At 42.3% G+C, this 20,914-nt stretch overlaps 1 protein-coding gene across 1 annotated transcript in view; it reads right to left on the bottom strand.

Moving 5' to 3' along the window:
* The window catches only part of SH3GL3 (SH3 domain containing GRB2 like 3, endophilin A3), a 64,568-nt gene that overhangs the window by 5,153 nt on the left and 38,501 nt on the right, over positions 1 to 20,914 (bottom strand). The window contains exons 7-8 of the mRNA XM_060095353.1: positions 20,401 to 20,504; positions 16,754 to 16,863 (exon numbers count right to left, since the gene is read on the bottom strand). Coding sequence (XP_059951336.1) covers positions 16,754 to 16,863; positions 20,401 to 20,504 — 214 coding nt within the window. The remainder of the gene's footprint in view (positions 1 to 16,753; positions 16,864 to 20,400; positions 20,505 to 20,914) is intronic.

Below are 20,914 nucleotides of genomic sequence, written 5' to 3'. Positions count from 1 at the left end.
AAAACCACACACTGCATCCACATGAGGCCACCACATGGACAGAGGCCACCACCAGTGGACGGAACAGGCCATCCAGGAGGAGACCAGGGAAGCCTGCACACCACAATAGCAGACACTTGTTCCTCTTTACATCACCCGAGCAGAGTGAGGTCTGCAAAGCGGGGAAGGCAGCACCCCAGAGCCAGACCAGGCCAGTTTCACGGGTTTTGGCCTTTAAGAGGAGGGCTTAATCCTTTCCCATGATTGAAATATCTGCACACGTGTGACCTCTGCCATCCTATGTTTTCCATTTCTATTTCCTTTTTCTATTATTATGAAACATTCTTATTTCTCTCCCTGTCCAGACATCAACTGAGAGTTGAAACAAGTTCTGCTAGAGATTGTGTTCCTTCCTCACCAAGTCTTTTCCATCCAAGTAAAGAGAGAAGATAGATTTGGGTTGGTCAAATGAGAAGCCCCTTTGTCCTGGGGAAGGGCCGGGAGGTGGCAGCAAAATCACCGTGCAGCACCCCTTTCTCTGGGGGCAGTCCTCCCTCGGTGCCACCCCACTGCTAAGCTTCTGCGGACACTGTCCACCCCACGTGGGAGTGAGAGCCAACCCCCCGCTGGCATAAGGAGCGTTTCCCACCTACTGCCTTCCTGCTGCAGTGGTTCTCAACCTGGCGGCACATTAAAACGCCCACTGCCCAGGCTGACCCCAGACCAATTAAATCAGTAGCTCTGGCAATGGGACCCAGACAAGGGGGAAAGTTAAAAAAACATTTCTCAGGTGTTTCCAATTTCCAAAGGAAGTTGCGAACCACCAGACTCACGGCCCTCTTTCCCTCCACTTCCTTTGACCAGAGCCCAGGAGTGTTAAGGAGCTCGTGGGGAAAGGGAAGAGCGTGGTGGTGGGTCGGCCGGGTCGGGGGAGGTTCTTCTTCCTCTGCAGGTGGGAAGCTCCTTCCCCAGTGGTGCTTCCAGGTAGCTCAGCATTTTAAAATCTGGGCCCCCTGCACTATTATCTCTAGAATCTACCTGATGTTTCTGGCATGTAGATGGCTCCTTCCATGACAGACGCCCCCATCCCACCCCAAGTCTGTATATTCCTCTTGTCATAATGATGGTAATTGGGAAGTAGAAGGATTTAAATAGGGGGCCCAGTTCATGATCTTGAATATGAACAGAATAACCTTCAATGATTTCAAAACATTGGGGAATTGTGCGTTTCCAAGCAGAACTTTCCATTTTCCTTTGGAAATACAGCTCCTTTCTGGGTGGGCAGGGGGGCTGGGAGCTGGGCACTGAAACCCTGCAGCAATTCAAGCCTCTGAGTCAAAGTCAATTTTATTAATGAATAACTGTTTCCATGTGGTCTATTAAAATGATTAGTATTCTTTTATCATTTCTCCCACTGTCAGTTTTTAACAGAGATGGAGTCAGGTGCCAAAGTACATGGTGGTCTTGGGAAGCATTTCCTTGAACACAAAATGTCAATGCTAGAAGGGTCTTTGGTGGTCTTCAGTGAACCCTCCTCTTTTTGAAGAAGAGGTCACAGCAGCCTGGCCCCAGAGCTAATGGCAAAGGCAGGAAGAGACACCAGGGCTCCAGACCCCAGCCCATGACCTACCCTCCTGATGTCACCTCCTATGTGATCTATGCCACTGCTAAGGGTTGCCAAGAAATTTCACAGGCTATCACACTGACTACAGGGCTAATTGTGTGTGTGTGTGTGTGTGTGTGTGTATTTTCCCCTCCCATTTACTTTGTAAGCTACCTACAATGACTAAAATAAATACTAAATGGCAGGCATGCACTTATCCCAACCGCCACCTATGTGTGCATACATGTGCAACCCCTGCACGCATGCACTGAACAGATCAGGGGTAAGACACATCACTCACTTCTCACTTCATTTATTCCAGGCGAGGGACCATTGCCACACTGCAATTTGATTTCCTAAGAGCTGGGAAGTGACCAAGCACTCACATCACACTCCATCAGCAAATGAACCCAAAACATGGCATCTCTCCTGAGACCCCTGAGTGGAAAGCCCCTGGGCAAGAGTTCCCTGACTCAGGTAATAAGACACGAGCACCGGGCTCTCCCCCATCTCTGCGCTGCGTCCCCTCCACCCACTGAACACAGTTCTCAACAGTGTGGGCACCAGGCAGATCCACACCCACCAGAGCTTGGTCTGGCTATCCTGAACTACACCGTCAGCAGGACAATATTCTGCAATATCGTCCAATGCATTTGTCACGCTGGGTCGTTTTTGCCATCTGGGGCCCTCAACCCAAGTGGCTGTGGCTGCCCTTACTCTAGGGAGAAGGTGGAACCTGCACACGAGCAATCAATGTTTAGCTGGTAAATTCCAAAATAATGCCATTTCAGTTGTGAAATGGTCTGAACGCCAAGGCTTTCAGGCTTTCATGCCAGAGCCAGGTAGGCTTTTATGAGATTTGAGAAGCGCGGGGGCGGGGAGACTTCTGCTTCCAAGGAAGCAGAGCTTGAAGAACTCCAGAGCATAGAGGTTTGTATTACAAGCTGTGGGGAGGGAAGGGCTGTTTCCTGCCACCCAGAGAAGAGATAGGAGCTCTTTCTGGAGTCAGGGAGGAGGCCTGGTGAGAGAAGAGGGCAGGGAAGAAGGCTGAACTGCTCCCTGGATTCCACCCTGGGTGGGGGGGTCTTAGCCCCACTTCCCACTGGAACCGTGGGGGAAGGCAGGCCCCCAAAGTGCTCTAGACTTGGGGGCACTGAGCACAGTGGAAATGGTGGGTGGTATAATTAAAGAGAGAGGGCGTCTGAGGGGGCCACCCTTGGCTCCCCACGAACTGTGAACATGTGTCAAGTCCCGGCAGGAAGTGAGGAAGTGCTGCAGGGGCAGCTGGACCAGAGATGGCCTGGGGGTGGGTACACAGGCTCCGAATGCAGAGATCCAGCAACCCAGAGGCAGAGACTCAGGCCCCGGACCCAGGCCTGGACCTGGAGTGACAAGTTATCTCAGCTGTGGAAGCAGTTAAGACCCCGACACGCTTCCCCACCTGCCACTGTGATGTTGCCTAAACTCCCCCTGCACCCAGGCAACACCTCGGGGTACAGAAGGAGGTAGGAGAGAACCTTGGAGGAAAACCAATAGTCCTTGCAGGAAATTTCAACCGAATGACTAGATTTAAATCCTGAATTGACAAAGCAATAAATGGATAGTCTGCACTTTCTATTGGAAGAGACTGCATTACCTTGAAATGGCAAGATTACATTTTTTTCCACCATTAGAAGAAATGGAAAAAAGATTAATTTTTTTTTTTTTTTTTTTTTGGCCAACAGTAGAAATGGAAAAAAGATTAAGTTGTTTCCGCCATCAGTCTAAACGGAGGCTCATAAGCAAGTTCAGTTAAAAAGAAAGAAAGTTTGTGCCCATTTGCGTGATGGTGTGTGAATTTTCCCTCTCCACAAAAGACAAGTCAGTGTCACCACGGATGGAACCCAAAAGTGCAGGCAGAAAAGGTGACATGTCCTCAGTGGGACCTTTTCAAACTGGACTAGGCACAAACGTGGGCGAGGTGCCTGAGTGCCCAGCTTCCCTGGATCAGAAGCCGCACCTCTGCCCAGATCTTCCCGTAATAAAGGAGGGGTCCTACCCAGCACCCCATCTTTGTTGAACACCCACTCCCCCTTCCCCTTGGGTCTTGCTCCACCACCTCCATCTCTATGCTTTCTCGTGCTTGGTAGTTGGCACCTGAAACTGCTGAGAATTTGTGCACGTGAGCTCCTGGCAGCCGAAACCCCAACCCAGTCTTCCTTGTTAAGGCACTAAAACAAAGATTATTTTAACAGCGAAAAGGGAGTGTCTCTGTTAAATATTTATTATTCAAGCTCTGTTCCACCCCATTTGGGGGAAGAAAAAAAAAGAGAGACCTTACCACAAGAACTGTAAGGTGGCCGGTCAGTCAGTACTACATCGGCAACACATAATAGGTCAGGAAACCCTAAAAGAAATTTCAATTCCCTCTTGGCAATAATGTGGACTGGCTTCTAACAATATTGGGCCCCCTCTTGTTTTAACAGCAGGAAAATTCTTTGGATGCCCTTCCCCCAACCCCGCCTTTTGTTTCCCAAAGTCCCTGCTGCCAAGGGCTACTCACGTGTACAGAATTGCTGGGCACACTTTATTCTGGTAGCGATAGCCCCACAGTGAATTAATTCTGCAGTCCCAGTCAGCTATAGGGATGAATACTAACCCTCCGTTTTTCAGTGAACACCATGTGCCAGGACAATATTCTAAGTGCCTGTTAGCAGATTTAATTCTCAGAGAAACCCTTTGATGAGGTACCATTATTTCCCCCAATTTGATGGATGGAGAAACCTAGGTTCAAAGCAATTAAGCAGCAGGGCTGATATCTGACCTCCATCTAGGTCCAGAGTCTGTGTTCTTGATCGCCACTTCATGCATCCACTCTGAAAATTGTTGGCTGGTGAGTTTATGCCCACTCAGTTTCTGAGCCAACCCCAGCCAAGGGGATGGTCCATCACCTAGGTTGGAAAGAGCCTGTGGGTCCTCAGCTGGGCAGGCTCCGGGAGTTCCCGTGCCTTGGGATGCTCTTTATTTTTTTTTTTTTGAGAAAAATATTATTTAAAATCTTTTTTAATGAGGTATAATATATACAGATAAGTGCGCATATCATAAGTGTATAGTTTAATGAATTTTCACAAACTGAAACATCTGCGCAGCTAGCATCAAGATCAAGAAATAAAATTTTAGTAGCATCTTAGAGCTCAGTCATGTTCTTTCCTCCAATCAGTACTCCCCCAAAGGTAATCACTAGCCTGACTCCTAATGCTATACATTAGTTATGTCTGTTTTTTGAGTTTTATGTTAATGGAATCATACAGTATGCACTCTGGTGTCTCATTTGTTTCACTCAACGTTATGTCTGTGTGGAGTGTGACTAAGTTCTTCATCTTGTTTAATTTTGTGTGTGTCTGTGTGTGTCTTTTTGATGTATATAACAATACAGTTCAGTATTAGATCCATATAATCTATAAATAAAGACAACATTTTTGGGGGATGTGTGAGGAATGCTCTTTAGCAGCATCCTCCACCTAAATCCTTCTCTGATCCTGGAAGGCCTGCCCACAGCCCAGCTCACCCTGCCAATCACTTGAGGGATGTCCTTCAGGTACTTATTCTCTGTGCTGCTTCAAAGTGAGCAACTCAGGCTTCAATCAAAATAATAATAATAACCAAACAAAAACAGGTGTCTACTCCAGGTGGTGGACGAGACACTAGAGTGGAGGTGGCATCAGCTAAGGCTGGCGTTTCTGCAGCCCGGCCATCTCCTGTGCTCCCTCCCTCTCTCTCTCTGCCATGTGCCAGGACCTGGGAGCCTGTTCTCCAAGGCTGTTTCTCATCCTGACTTTGAAGGAGATAAAGGTGGAGGTAGGAGTGGTCCGTGGGGCAGGGGACATCCTTCTCTCCGTAGCACTAAAAATCACAGCTCTTTTGCTGTACTTGAACTTGGCTAATTTCCAGATCACCAAAGGAGCCCACTGTACTCTCTTCTTCTCTGCTGGCCCTGACTTTGTGGATTTCATTACCTGGAAGCATTTAGTCAGAGCATCCCAACTGAAAGGCAAGCTACAACCCCCACTCCTATTTTTTGGGTTGGGGTGGGGAAGGGGCTGGAGAGAGAAGGAAAATACACACAACTGCTGTCCGCATGAGTGCCTATCAGGGTACAAGGTATGGAGTCTACGGAAGCTACTGACCTGAGGAGGGCTCTTTGTCTTTTAGTAAATGCCCCAGACGGCTGTGCCTTTTGAGTTTTTGTTCCTGCTTTTTATAGTTTTTCTCTTGCCTCCCTTGTAGTCAGGCTGCGACCTGTCACTTTTTCCTGCCGACAGTGGGCCTTCCGAAAGCAGTCCCCCAGGCCTTTCTAATCTGCTGCTTCCAGTCTGCTGTAGGCTGGGAAATCAGATAACCAATTATGTAACATTAACAGCTGCTGTGTCGTGGGCTCTTGCTCTGTAGCAAGTACCGCGCGTGCCCAGCACCTCTTATTTATGTGATCTAATTTAATCCTTAGAATAACCCTATGCAGTTGGGGTGATACTTCCTGTTCTTTTGATGACAGAATTTTGACCCAGAGGTGAGAGCTGGGATTTCACCCTTCCTCTGACTCGAAAGCCCACTTAACAGTAGGGCAGGTGACACCTATCTTGGCTGGGTGAGCTTGTTTTCTGCTCACTTCCTGGTCTCAAGTCTGGAACGCAGAGGTATTTCCATGACTTCTGCTACCCAGGGGCAGTTAAGGAACAGAGAGGAAGGTACCTGAGAACAGGTGGAATCGGCAGTCACCCTGAGACTTACTATACCTGTACCATCTAACTAGAGAGTTCATCTCTTAACGTGTTGGGGCAAAAACACTAACTTGGAACTTTCGAGTCTATTTCTGGTTCACACTCATTCTCAAACACCGAGTGTGCACTCTGGGCCAGGCACCACACCGAACATATTAGACGCCATCTCTCTTGAATTAGAACGAGCATATCTGGTTCAAGTTCCCTTCAAAAGGTGTCATTTTTTTTTTTTCCGATCTACAATCTCAAGCTCTTGTAGCAAAAATTTTTTTGAAGCTAACACTTTTCTTTGAGCTGACCCAGACAAAGAATTGGTATATAACTCTGATAAATAGCACAAAACCCATTTTGTTCAACATCTGTAAATACTATTTTTGTCCATTTGGGAATAACATATGGGACAGAAACTTCAGATCCCTTGGGTTCTAGCTCTGGGTTAGGTCACCTCTGGGCCCTGACTTCCTTACCTGAAAATTTTAAGTATTAATCTATGGTTAATGCTATGGACTGAATGCTTGTGTCCCCTCAATATTCAGATGTTGAAGTCCTAATCCCCAAAGTGGTGGTATTTGGAGGTGGGGACTTTGGGAGGTGACAAGGTCATGAGGGTGGAGCCCTCATGAATGGGGTTAGTGCCACCCTGTGTACAGACACAACGAGAAGACCGCCATCTGCAAACCAGGAAGAGGGCCCTCACCGGACACCGAATCTGCCGGCACCTTGATCTTGAACTTCCCAGACTTCAAAACTGTGAGAAATAAATGTTTATTGTTTTAAGCCCCTCAGTCTAGTATTCATTATAGCAGCTCAAGCTAAGACAGTTAAGTAATAAACTAGTAAGTAAAGTCTAGTAAAACTCTATGAACTACCTTTCTAGAAATAAGAACTCTGTATTTATCCATAGGAGATGTGATTTATGAAAATGACTTGTCAATGGAACTCAAGCTTAATCATTACAATCTATAAAAATAAGCATGTGTAATTTGTTTTTACCTTAATACCAATCCTCCACCACTTACAAAGGTTATATGAGATGGGTTTAACTAGTAAAGTTTGTGCCCACCCCCCTTACAAAGCTTTCCCTTGTGTACGGAGATGACTTTTGCAGATTTCTCAGAAGCCACGGCCCATTTACTTAACAAAGTTTCCTGGGAGGTGACTCCTCAACTACAGCCAGGTCCAGTGCTTGTGGGTTGCCTTTGCCACTCTGAACTAAGGAAAAAGGGAAGACAAATGACAGCCTTAATCAGAGGTGGCTTCCTGGCCACTGGCATGGGGATCAGCTTGCAGATGGTGTTTTGCTTGGCCTGCTCCTTGCTTTCTTTGTACAGTGCGGATTAGCTGACAATATTTTAAAAATAAGGAGATTGCACATAAATATATGATTTCTGGCTTCTCTTGGAAAATCATAAAGGCTGGCTATCCTAGGTCCACATTCTCAGGCAACAAGCAGCTGCTATTTGGACAGGGCAAGTGTTCTCCAGGTGGCTACAGACTCCTCTGCCTGTGGTGCTCCTGACTTGGAGGTCTGTTGTCAGACATCTTTCACTGGCCTGGCACTGTTTTCTTACACTTTCCTATGTCTCTCATTCCCATGATCTGGCATTAGGGTTTGCACCTGAGGCCACACCCACTCGACAAGTCCAGGAGGTATCACAAACAAGTCCAGGATTCAAACGAAAAGTCCTCTGGAATTGTGGTGCATGGCTGCCCTGTTTGTAATCCCTGGAAACTGACTTCTACTGGCTATTTTTTAAAACGTAAGTACATATATTACTATTTAGATAATGGTATTTTAAATTTTAGCTTAAAGACCAAGCATACCATTGTAGAATATATACTGAGATTTTAAAATACGCATTTGAGACAATATAACCATTTCAGCCAAGAAGTATTAAAATTCCTACAACTAAGTTAGAAATTATGTCCTACAGGCTTTTCAAAAACTCTTTTTACAGACTATTTAGAAGAGTTACAGGAAACCATTCCCTGCAGCAAGAAAACCTTTCTCTCTAAAGCTTCCTTGAGATGAAAAATAAAACAAGGACTCTTCCCCTTTCACACATCAATGGCTACTGATCAACAATAATAATCATAGTTCACATTTTAATTTTTAATAATATTTTTTAAAATACAGAAAATATAAAAATGTTCAATCTGCACTTTTCAAATTTTTAAGAATGCTGAGTACTCAGAAAAGATAAATATTGCAGCCACAGAATTTAGAGCTGGCAAAGAAACTTGGAATGTATTAAGTCCAATCACTTCATTTAGTAGAAATCAGTCCAGAGATGTTAAGAAACTCTTCCCAAAGTCACACAGCGAATAAGTGCCAGAGTCTGAATTCCAACATGGGACTCCTGTTTTTTGCTTATTTCTCTTTGTCTATAACTCTGACTCTGAACCACTACTGATAATATACAGAAATGGATGTTGGGGGAGGGCTGGTGGCAGGGGAAAAAAAAAACAAGAAAAAATTGGAAAGAACAGAAGACAAAAAATGAAAAATAAGCTGCTGACTGAGCAATCACCATTGTCACTGCTGTGTGAAATTTTAATTTCCTCTTTGGAAATTTAGGTTAAAAATACATCTATTTCTATTTGCAGAGTGCTCATCTTCTTTAAGTTTCACACTTCACACTTTACTTTCGAATAAATGTTTATTTTCTAATGTAATCCTAGAGATTTCACTCTGATGAGGGGAACGACTTAGGCTCTAAACATTATATCCAAGCCCCCTTAGAAGTGTGAAGGAATTTATAAAAGTCTCTTTGTACCTACAGGGAGTTAGAATGTCTTAATATAAGCCATTTGAGAGATTTATTTTGCCTCGCTCTGACATGCCTGTAGCACACATTTGGAAACCACATTTGTTCACTCATCTCAGCCTTCTACATTCTTAACGTCCATCTCAGTTTGGTCCATATCAATCCTCAGTTGTGATTATATAAAGCGGTGCCCTCTTTAAGAACAGCAGTGAAAATGAAAAACTTCACAAAGAAATGAGTTGATTAAAAAAATGTAAAAGATACCCTGTCTTCTAGTCTTTACATTTAGAATTCAGCAAGTGATAACTTACCCAGGGTAGGGAAGATACTTGAGCATAGGTCACAAGCTCCTATACTATTTTCCTCAAAACCAAGGGTTTTCTGGGAACGACCCAGGCACGCATTTTAGCACGAAGACTTTTCTTGGCCTCCCTTTCTCTTTGGGGACACAGAGGCAGCACACGCTGCTGAGCCGTCATGACCCCACACTCAGGGGCTTGGACAGGCGGTGGTTTCTCCTAGCCAGGGCCTAAACTTGGATTTTTGTCTGCAATCCATCATTTCAAGATGTGATTTCCACCACCCCCCCCCGCCCCTTCTCCATTTCTGGCTCACTTTATTCATTCTCCTAAGTACCTAGAAATGATATTATCAAAGATTCCATCTCAGTCCCAAAATGGATTCTGCCTAATTGATCTATGTCCTTTCATCTCCCTTTTTTTTTTCTTTAGAAAGAAGAAATGATGAAGAAAATGTTCTTGGAATTCACTTCTGGCAGAGTCCTGTGAGCTTTGCTTTAAATTGTTAGTGAAATGCTTGACATTTTTCCTTCACTTTATAAACACTATGTGCAAATCATTCAGAATCCTAATGGAAGGTAATTTCCCATTAATGCAGGCTATAAAAATGCCATTTTCTTCTGAAACTGTGCCTTAGAAACAAACAGTACAAGATCTCTTCACACTTGCAAATTCTCCCCACAAATCAACGAAGCCCGATGCTGGAAATGGGGACGAACGCTACCACCAAGGGAACTTTCTAGAGGCAGCCTAGAAAAGGCAGAGGCATGTCATGGAGTTTGCCGCAATGGAGAATCCAGTTGTGGACACTGAGCCTTCTTAAAAGCCATCTTTGGCACATCTGTGATCTCTGGCTGACCATCACCCTTCTAACAACTTAATCTGCCTAGGGACTGAGCTACTGGCCAAGAAGGAGGGGACATAAGCACTGACACGCACAGTCTGGATGAGGAAGCCAAGGAACTCACTGTCCTATCAGTGTTTTCTTCTTCCAAGTCAGATGCATACAACAGACTCCCTTTGCAACCACTTGCTGGCCCGATTCCCTCTGATCAAGAATCTTGGAAAGAAATCATTCCCGATGCTCTTGAACATTCGCTAACATTCCCCAGTATTCTTTCTTAAAGATATAAAATAAAAAATCTATAAGGTGAAGTGCCCAGACTCTGTGACCTCAGGGAAATCTCACTTAACCTCTCTGAGCCTCCACTTACTCATCTGTAAAATGGGCATAATAATGGTACTAGAAATGTGTCTGAAGTATTTAATACATGACCTGACCCCTAGTAAGGACTCAATACGTGTAACTGCTATATTGTTAAATTATTATTTATTACTGCTTTATTTTTTATCACTTCCTCGCAATATTGTTGCAAGGATGAAATGAGTTATGTATATAAAGCATCAAATAATAATACCTGGCTTATTTTTGGTACTCAAGTGCTATGTCCTTATGCCCATAAATGTTACTTTAATTAAAAGACTTTTTCATTTTTATTTTATGCCAGTCTGCGAGGTCAAATTCAGTATAGGTAGATGAAAACACCTTCATCAAAGGAAAACTGAGTTCTCTCTCATAGCAAATGAGAGCATGGTATCTTGGGAGCTTGACTGGAGGCCTCATCTCCAAGAACTACCCCCCTGTTTGGATGCAGGCTGTAAGGGCAGAGAAGGTGGGGTAGGGATTGAGTCCTGGGGTCCTGGGGTCTGCTGATTCTGCTTCATTCAGATATAATACAGGGACGGAGGTGGGCTGGAGTTGGGACTCATTTTCAAAGTTTTTAGTTAGTTTGTTTATATTCAGCTTCTTTCTAAACAGAAATTTTGAAATGGATTACAATGACATATGTATTCAGAATAGAGGTTTTACAAACCAGAAATAGAAAAGTAAAGCCATCTAAAGTAGGGAAACAACATATTTTCATCCAAACACGAGAACCCGTGAGTAAAGGTGGGAGGGGACTATTAAAAATGATACTAGAGCAACAGACATACACTGGGACTGTCCCAAGCAAACTAGGATGCATGGTCGCCCTCGACAAAGGGGAGGAGGAGCACATGCACTAGCTGTGGTCATTTTAATGACTTCTGTGCTTGAACTTCACATCTGGCATTGAGCTTCCTGGGGGCAGGGAGAATAGAGAATATAATGGGGTACACAATTTTCTTTAAAGAAGGAAGTACACCTATTCTTCAAAAGCCATCAATTTTCTCATTATGAAATACATTTCTGTTTACTCAAATATTCTTACTGAAATACAATTTAGAGAATATCTTGAAAACAAGAAAATATTGCCCATAATCCTACCATTTAGCCTGGTCTACATGCAGATATTGATTTACAAAGTTGTAATCATAGAACACTTATAACTCTGTGTCTTTCTTTTCAACTTAATATCAAACCATAAACATTTTTATGTTGCTACATAATTTCCATGTTAGTAAGTTTGAATAGCTGCATACTACCCCATTTGATATACCACTGCCTACTTAACCATTATCCTACTATTGACAAATATATATAAATAAATATTGGTCATTAGGCTGTTCCCACATAACTTTTTCTTCCTCTATATAGTGCTGTAATAGATAGAGGAATATGCTTTTGCTTAAATTATTTCTTTAGGATACATTTCCAGGAATGAAGCCACGGAGAGTATATAAACATTTTTCTTAATTTTGATAGATACTGCTAAGTTGATTTCCCAATGAGTCACCCCAGGGGTTGGCAGACTATGGCCTTCGGGCCAAGTAATGTTTTAATGGAACACAGCCATGCCCATCCATTTTCATATTGTCTACGGCTGCTTTCACACCAGAACAGAGTTGAGTAGTTGCAACAGAGACCATATAGCCCACGAAGTGGAAACTATTGGGCTGGCCAAAAAGTTCGTTCGTGTTTTTCGTAAGAAAACCCGAACGAACTTTTTGGCCAACCCAATATTTACGACCTGTCCCAGTACAAAAAGAGCTTGCTAACCCTGAGATTATCCTAATGTACGTTCCCGTACTGCCTGTACATGGTACCACATTCTAACAGAAATGAATTATGTGGGGTCAGACATTTTCTTCCACAACATATTTGTAGTAGATGTTCGTGCTAGAAACTGCAAGCTGGCCATCAAAACCCTCTCTTTCCTTCTTCACAGTAATATAATGTTAGGATGTGGCTCTCCAGCTAACCTCCCCCGCAACCTTTGCAGCTAGTTGTTGTCCTGTGACTAAGCTCTCCCCAGTGGGATGGCAGTGGAAGTGACGTGAACCACCTTTGGCTCATTTCCCTAAGAGGAAATCTCTAGCCCTGGACTTCCATTCTTAATTTCTATCTTGTTTGAACCATTGCTCTCTTGAGTTTCTGTATGACAGTAACTACTATTACCCTAACTACCATGCAAAAACTGGTACCAGAAGTGGGGTATTGTCATGATAAAAGCTAAAATTAGTGGCTCTGACTCAGTGGCCAGGTAGTGATGAAGAAGAAACAGATATAATCGGTGTGAAAGCCAGTGACCCTTGTTAGGGTGTGGAAAAACATATGGTAAAACTTTTGCCTGTGATAGCTTTCAAAGCATACCACATACCAGGAGCTCTAAAGGAAGGAACTGGAGAAAACAGAATGTTAGTGGATGTTACCTCCCATCCTTGGTACATCTAGCAAATTATTATAAGAAGGAGAAGAACTGCACAGTTTGCAAGCAAAGATAAAAGAGAAGAGAGAAAAATCAAGACGTTGGGTCCCAGCATATTAGAAAAGCTTCTGTACCCCAAGGAACAGAAGATAAGCAGGTTGTACTCCAAATCATTCTCAGAGACTTCTCTCAACCCAGTGAAGGCACCTAGTTCCACAGCAAAGATTAATCTAAAAGTATTGCCTTCTCACTCAAGTCTGCTGTTTCAGATGGCCTCAAGGTAGCCTCAGTAAGTTAAGAAAGGTTAGACAAGAAAGGAAAGAAGTAAGGCAGTCTTAAGAGCTATATCTAAGAAAGAAACGTGGATGTGATTACCCGCACGTGGAACTGCCTGGGAGATACAGATCAGAAGCCATTCCATTTTTGGAGGCACTGAATTGTGAAAGGAAGTGCGGGTCTAACCTGAAAACATCTGCATCTATTGAAACTTGAAGAACCTCAAGGCCCCCAAGCAGCAGTAAGCACAATTCTCACAGGAGGCAGGTTTCCAAAGGCCACTTCAGATGTGAAGTGAAGATATGGAAGCCATGAAGGACTTCTGAGAAGGCAAATCTAAGTACCTACGGGATAAAGGACAGGAGCGATTCCTCCTGCCACCTTCCAAGGGAGCAGAACCAGGGTCTAATCTTCTTTCACTGACATAGTCCTTGCCATTCCTGTCCAGCAGAATTCCATCATTTTTATAGACTAGTGCCGGCTTTGTATTTCCCGATGTAACTAGGTATGGCTGCCCAGCTAGAGACTGCACTTCCCAACTTGCTTTGCCACGACCTGTGGTCATTGGATCTGAGTTCTCATCCCTGGAATGTGAGTGTGTCATTCCTGCCTGGCTTAAGAGGAAATGTCTAGCCTCGCCTTCTGTTCTTTCTCCCCTTCCTTCTGGCTGGAGTGGCAACAACTAGCACAACTTGGAAGCCACAGGATGATGAAGATGGCAGAGCTACCATCAGCTGTGTCTCCTGAGTGACTCCACGGACGAGAACCACCCATCCTCTTGGAATATCCTCCCTGGATTGTTGCATGAGTGCGAAAATCTTATTTTGTTGAGCATTCGTTGTACTTTGGGTGTCTCTTCTTTTTTAAATAGAAACTAGTGTTACCCTAATACAATACAAAAGAACTTCCCAGAGAACTGTATCTGAGTATCCTCTTGATAATATTTTAATGCAATTAATTTTATTCAAATAACTTTGAATAAAACTTTACATCAAAATGTAAATTGAAAAGCAGTACTACATGCTATAAAGAGACTGTAACCGTGAGCATAATTATGATGAAAAATAGACAATTTTTTAAAATTCAAGGTAGGTACTTTTGCCTGCAGAAGACTTTTAGCCTGAGGCCTATCTTCTCTGTTAAAACTGGACATAAAAATATTCCAGCACAAAGCTGTAGCTTTATCTCCTTGAAATCAGAATGACTAAAAGAGAATTGAAAAAAAGAATAATTTTCTCATGATGTGATTCAAGGTTCTCTAGCTCTATATCCATTTAGCACCTAAAGCCATCTTGGGTAACAAACAGCAGAGAGATGCAGCCAGTGGGACGTATGACACTGAATGACTTGAAGTTTGCATTAATCCAGCAGACTGAGTGCAAGATCGCAGCCTTCCTTTCATGTATCGAATCACTAATGATTATAAAATAGGTATGTCTTTAATTCCAAACAATGAGTGAACAAGAATGAACACTGTTCGTAGACCATAAATTATGAGGAATATAAGGAATATCTGAAAGATGGAAAGCAGCAGATGGAGGAAATGAAGCTCAAAATGGTTCCCAAAGAGAGATGCAACAAAAGTGGATTTGGAGGATGCCCAAAACTCAGAGTAAGCGGTATTGGGAGCTGGATGACTGGTTGGCATTCTGGGAAAAGAGCAGCTTGGTAAGTCCTCCCATCCTGGCTTTGTACCAAGTACCTGGGAGCCCAGGCGTCTGCCTCCAGGAAGAAGTATTGAGTGCAGGGACCTGAAACAGTGCCATGAGGAATGTAACCAGCCAGACAACTAGAAACCAGTGCACCTCACCCAGTGGAGCATCCCTAATCCCTCAAAACCATGGAAAATAGGCAGCAGTAATAGACAGCACTATAGGCAAACTAACATGGAATCTCAAATTAACAGTTATGCACAGAACCAAGAATCATTGTTTATCCATTAATGCTTGGCAAAAATTGAAGTCTAATGACACAGGTATGGGGAAGCATGTATTGCTCCATTCATGGTAGTGTACCCGTTTTAGCAGGTAATTTGGAAATATCTATGATCACTTAAATGCATTCACTCTAACTCAGTAATTTCATTTCCAAGAAAGACTTGCCCATCAGCATGTGGAGGCAGATAAAGGACCTTCTTTTTAGCAAATAACTGGAAACAACCTTAATGTCCATTAATGGGGAAATGGTATATATAATGGAAAACTATGAAGCCATTAAAAAATAGTGGGATAACATACATACAATGGAATATTAGTCAGCCATGAAAAAGAATGAAATAATGTCATTTGCAGCAACATGGATGGACCTAAAGATTGTCATACTGAGTGAAGTAAGTCAGACAAAGACAAATATCATATGATATCACGTATATGTGGAACCTAAAAAAAATGGTACAAATGAACTTTTTACAGAATAGAAATAGAGTCACAGATGTAGAAAACAAACTTATGGTTACCAGTGGGAAGAAGGTGGGGGAGGGATAAAATGGGAGATTGGGATTGACATATACACACTACTATATATAAAACAGATAACTAACAAGGACCTACTGTATAGCACAGGGAACTCTACTCAATACACTGTAATGACCTATATGGGAAAAGAATCTAAAAAACAGTGAATGTATATATATGTATAACTGAATCACTCTGCTATACACCTGAAACTAACACAACATTGTAAATCAACTATACTCCAATAAAAATTATTTTAAAATAGTGGGATAGATCTATATGCATGACATGGAAATAACTCCAAGAAATAGTGATACATTTATAAAAGCTAACCACAGAACAATACATCTAGTATGATCTTGTATTTAAAAAACAGCAAAAAATCTAAAACGGTGTGTATATCGTGTATCTATCTATGCACATAAATAGATATGACAGTGTTCATACCAAATTTTTAACAATGGCTACTCTTAGAGAGGGGCTTGGGATGGAGTGGGTGATCATAGGAAACTAGAGCATGATTTATACCACTTGAATTTTATTTTTCTCAGTTTGACCATTTTATTTCGGAATATATTTGTGCCATTTGTCTAATTAAAAAATAATGATGCAGCACTTAAGGCAGTGCCTGCTATATAGCAGGTGCTCAACATATGCTAATTCAAACTTTTTTAAAATTAGTAAAATATTTGGAAAGTGTTAAAAATGTAAATATAAAGGATAATGTAGCATGATGTTTCTATGGCCAAGGTTTGACACATTAGAAGGCAATAAGTGAAGTGCTGGAATTCTTCCTTGATATAAGTACTCGAAACAAGGAAGTAGGAAAAGGGGCATTACTAGGGGGAAAAGGGAATTCACCAAATAATCTAAGAGAGAAATCTGAGGTCTCAAGGTAATCACACAGAATACAGCAATAAGCAGTAAGCGAACGCTTCCAGCAGAGCTGTACCGAAGGGCACACAGCACCCACAGAATGGTCATCTCACCTGTTGTCTTTGCTGAAGAGGTGGTGGATACCCCATTGAGCTCACTAGGACTCCTTTTTATGGGCCGTGGCTTGTATTCTCGTTTGGGGACGTTGGATGCAGCCGATATTCTGTAATACAGATTTGAAGGTCAGTCAGACAGCTGATGAAGAAAGCAAAGCCTCCAAGCCTATGTTTGCTCTGCTGTGATAAGCCTACAAATTTAGGTCCTAGGTGATGGTCGTGAAGGGGGTGATTTTTACATGTTGATTCGTGAGTAGCCCAAAGTGATAGCTTTGATATCCCAAATGTAGTTTTTCAACTATATGCAGATATACCTCATTTTACTGCACTTCACAGATATTGCATTTTTTATAAATTGAAGGTTTGTGGCAATCCTGTGTACTATAGGTGCCATTCTTCCAAAAGCATTTGCTCACTTTGTATCTCTGTCACATTTTGGTAATTCTCAAAATATTTCAAACTTTTTCTTTATTATTATATTTGTTGTGGTGATCTGTGATCAGTGATTTTTGATGTTACTCTTGTAATTATTATGGGCCCCACAAACTGCGCCATGTAAGACGGCAATCTTAACTGATAAATGTGTGTGTTCTGACTGCTGCAGCTACCACCTCCAGCTGTTCCCCCATCTCTCTCTCTCTCTCCTCAGGCCTCCCTATTCCCTAAGACACAACAAAATAGAAATTAGGCCAATTAATAACCCTATAATGGCCTCTAAGTCTTCAAGTGAAACGGTCTCATATTGCTCACTTTAAATCAAAAGCTAGAAATGACTACGCTGAGTGAGGAAGGGATGTCCAAAGCCAAGATAGGCCAAAAGTTAGGCTTCTTGCACCAAACAGCCAAGTTGTGAATGCAAAGGAAATGTTCTTGAAGGAAATTAAAATTGCTATTCCAATGAACACACAAATGGTAAGAAGGTGAAACAGGCTTATTGCTGATATGGAGAAAGTTGTAGTGATCTGGGTAGAAGATCAAACCAGCTACAACATTCCCTTAAACCAAAGCCTAATCCAGAGCAAGGCCTTAACTCTCTTCAATTCAGCAAAGTCTGAGAGAGGTGAGGAAGCTGCAGAAGAAAAGTTTGAAGCTAGCAGCTGTTGGTTCAGGAGGTTTAAGGAAAAAAGCCGTCTCCATAACATAAAAGTGCAAGGTGCTGATGTAGGAGCTGTAGCAAGTTATCCAGAAGATCAAGCTAAGATCATTAATGAAGGTGGTTACACTAAACAACCGATTTTCAATGTAGATGAAACAGCCTTCTATTGGAAGATGCCATCTAGGACTTTCATAGCTAGAGAGGAGAAGTCAATGTCTGGTTTCAAAGCTTCAAAGGACAGGCTGACTCTCTTGTTAGAGCCTAATGCAGCTGGTGACTTTCAGTTGAAGCCAATGCCCATTTACCATTCTGAAAATCCTAGGGCCCTTAAGAATTATGCTGAATCTACTCTGCCTGTGCTCCAGAAATGGAATAGCAAAGCCTGGATGATAACACATCTGTTCACAGCATGGTTGACTGAATATTTTAAGGCCACTGCTGAGACCTACTGCTCAGAAAAAAAGATTCCTTTCAAAATATTACTGCTCATTGACAATGCACCTGGTCATCCAAGAGCTCTGATGGAGATGTACAATGAGATCAGTGTTGTTTCATGCCTCCTAACACAACATCCATTCTGCAGCCCATGGATCAAGGAGTGGTGTCGACTTTCAAATCTTATTCTCGAAGAAATACATTTTATAAGGCTCTAGCTGCCATAGACAGTGGTTCCTCTTATGGATCTGGGCAAAGTAAGCTGAAAGCCTTCTGGAAAGGACTCATCAGTCTAAATGCCATTAAGGACATTTATGTTTATGGGAAGAGGTCAGAATATCTACATTATCAGGAGTTTGGAAGAAGAATTCCAACCCTCATGTATGACTTTGAGGGATTCAAGACATCAGTGGAGGAAGTAACTGCAGATGTGGTGGAAACAGCAAGAGAACTAGAATTAGAAGTGGAACCTGAAGATGTGACTGAATTGCTGCAATCTCATGATAAAATTTTAACAGATGAGGAGTTGCTTCTTATGGATGAGCAAAGAAAGTGGTTTCTTGAGATGGAATCTACTCCTGGTGAAGATGCTGTGAAGATTGTTGGAACGGCAACAAAGGATTTAGAATATTATAAAACTTAGTTGATAAAGCAGCAGCAGGGCTTGAGAGGATTGACTTCAATTTTGAAAAAAGTTCTACTGTGGGTAAAATGCTATCCAATAGCATTGCCTGCTACAGAGAAAACATTTGTGAAAGGGAGAGTCAATCAACGCAGCAAACTTCACTGTTGTCTTCTTTTAGAAGTTGTCACAGCCTCCCAGCCTTCAGCAGCCACCACCCTGACCAGTCAGCAGCCATTAACATTGAAGCAAGACCCTCCACCAGCAAAAAAGATTAGGACTTGCTGAAGGCTCAGGTGATGGTTAGCTTTTTTTTTAGCAATAAAGTATTTTTAAATTAGAGTATATACATTGGGTTTTTTTTAGACACAATGCTATTGCACACTTACCAGACTACAGTTTAGTGTAAACATAACTTTTATATGCACTAGGAAACCAAAAACTCTGTGTGACTCACTTTATTGCAATATTTGCTTTACTGTGGTAGTCTGGAACCAAATTCCCAATCTCTCCTAGGTATGCCTATATTTGTAAAGTATTTGTCTCTCATAAAGTCTCTGAGGCATCTAGCAAGTACCAGGGATGAACTGGGCACTCAACAACGTTAGCTTCCTTCTCTTTTTCCTCATATAAAGATAGAATTAAGAAAAGATGCTCATGTGAGCAGTAGATGAACTACCTGCCTACAAAAGTGGATAGTTCAGAGACTGTACACACCTTTTGTCTTCCCTCTATAATTACTGCATTGATTTAAGCAAAAATCCCTCCAGATTTATTCACTATAATCATCCTGTGTAAAACAATTTTCTGTTATCAAACCTGGTCAAAAATTAGGGTAGATTTTTAACCCAGTATTTTAATTAATAGGTTTACCATGAACACTACATATATCACTAATTTTCAGAAAAGTAGAGGATACACTTATCAGTAAAGTCACAGGGAACCCAGCATTGTTTCTTTGACCATTCAGAGGGTATTTTTGACTCTTTCAATATCTTTCAGAGTCAATGTTATGAACACGGGCTGGTATTTGTGCTCGTGAAGTAAAAACACATCTTTTTTGAGACATTTTTGAATATCATCTCACTCCTCTCCACATCCCTAGATGTTGGGGAGGGAGTATATGCCATCCCACCCTCAGCTAAACTCTCATCAACTCAGCAGTGAAGCCAGGACAGCTCTGTAAGGGCTGAATTCGAAGGCAAGTGAGCAACTTTGGTTGCCCTAAACACAGGTCATGAGTAAGGGCTTGAGTGAAAAGAAAAAGGAGAAAAGCTGCCAGATCCCTTTTCCCAGTTCTGTCCTATTGGCCAAAGCCATGTATTTATTATCTCAGTGCTATCCCACACCCAACCATGAAAGCCAGCTAAAGAAAATTCAAAACAGAATGGGGCAGTGGGAAGGGGAAGATGGAGAGAAAGAGAGAGAGACTGATTTCGATTGATTTTAAGTCTGCAGCCCTAAGCTTATAATGAATGTGAAGGTTCTTACCGCATCTGTAGCTTGCTCTGTAGCTCCTGCAGAATCTCTGTGGACTGTTTGTGATAGTCTAAAGCTGCCTCTATAAACACGGCCAACTGGCTGACTTGTTCTACCTGCAGCAGAAGTGGAAAATTACTCCATGGAGGCCAGCGCCTGTGTAATGTTCAGAAAGAGAAGAGACCAGCAACAAAGACCCAGCTTTGCAGGGAAGCGTCCTGTCTGCCTGGGCTCTGGTCTATTTCATGTCATTTCATCACAAAGTAATGATCACATAGATCATGGTATAGAGCTATAAATGCTGGAAAAACATGTTCAAATTTATTTGTGATTATGAAGTTGATTTAACTCAATAAAAAAAGTCTACTTTTCCAATTAGTTGATCTTCTCAGGAGATGTTTACGCTATAAAGTTCATGGATCTGAAAACGGAGAGATAAAGCTTTTCCAGTTACAACTGAAGCCAAGGTTTAGTAAATGAACTGCTTCCTTAGCGAAGTGTCTCTACGGGCACTTTCTAGCTAAGC

This window comes from Mesoplodon densirostris, chromosome 4 (assembly GCF_025265405.1).
Source record: "Mesoplodon densirostris isolate mMesDen1 chromosome 4, mMesDen1 primary haplotype, whole genome shotgun sequence".
NCBI lineage: Eukaryota > Metazoa > Chordata > Mammalia > Artiodactyla > Ziphiidae > Mesoplodon > Mesoplodon densirostris.
The sequence above is the reverse complement of the archived record's forward strand: the minus strand, read 5'-3'. Positions and strand labels throughout refer to the sequence as shown.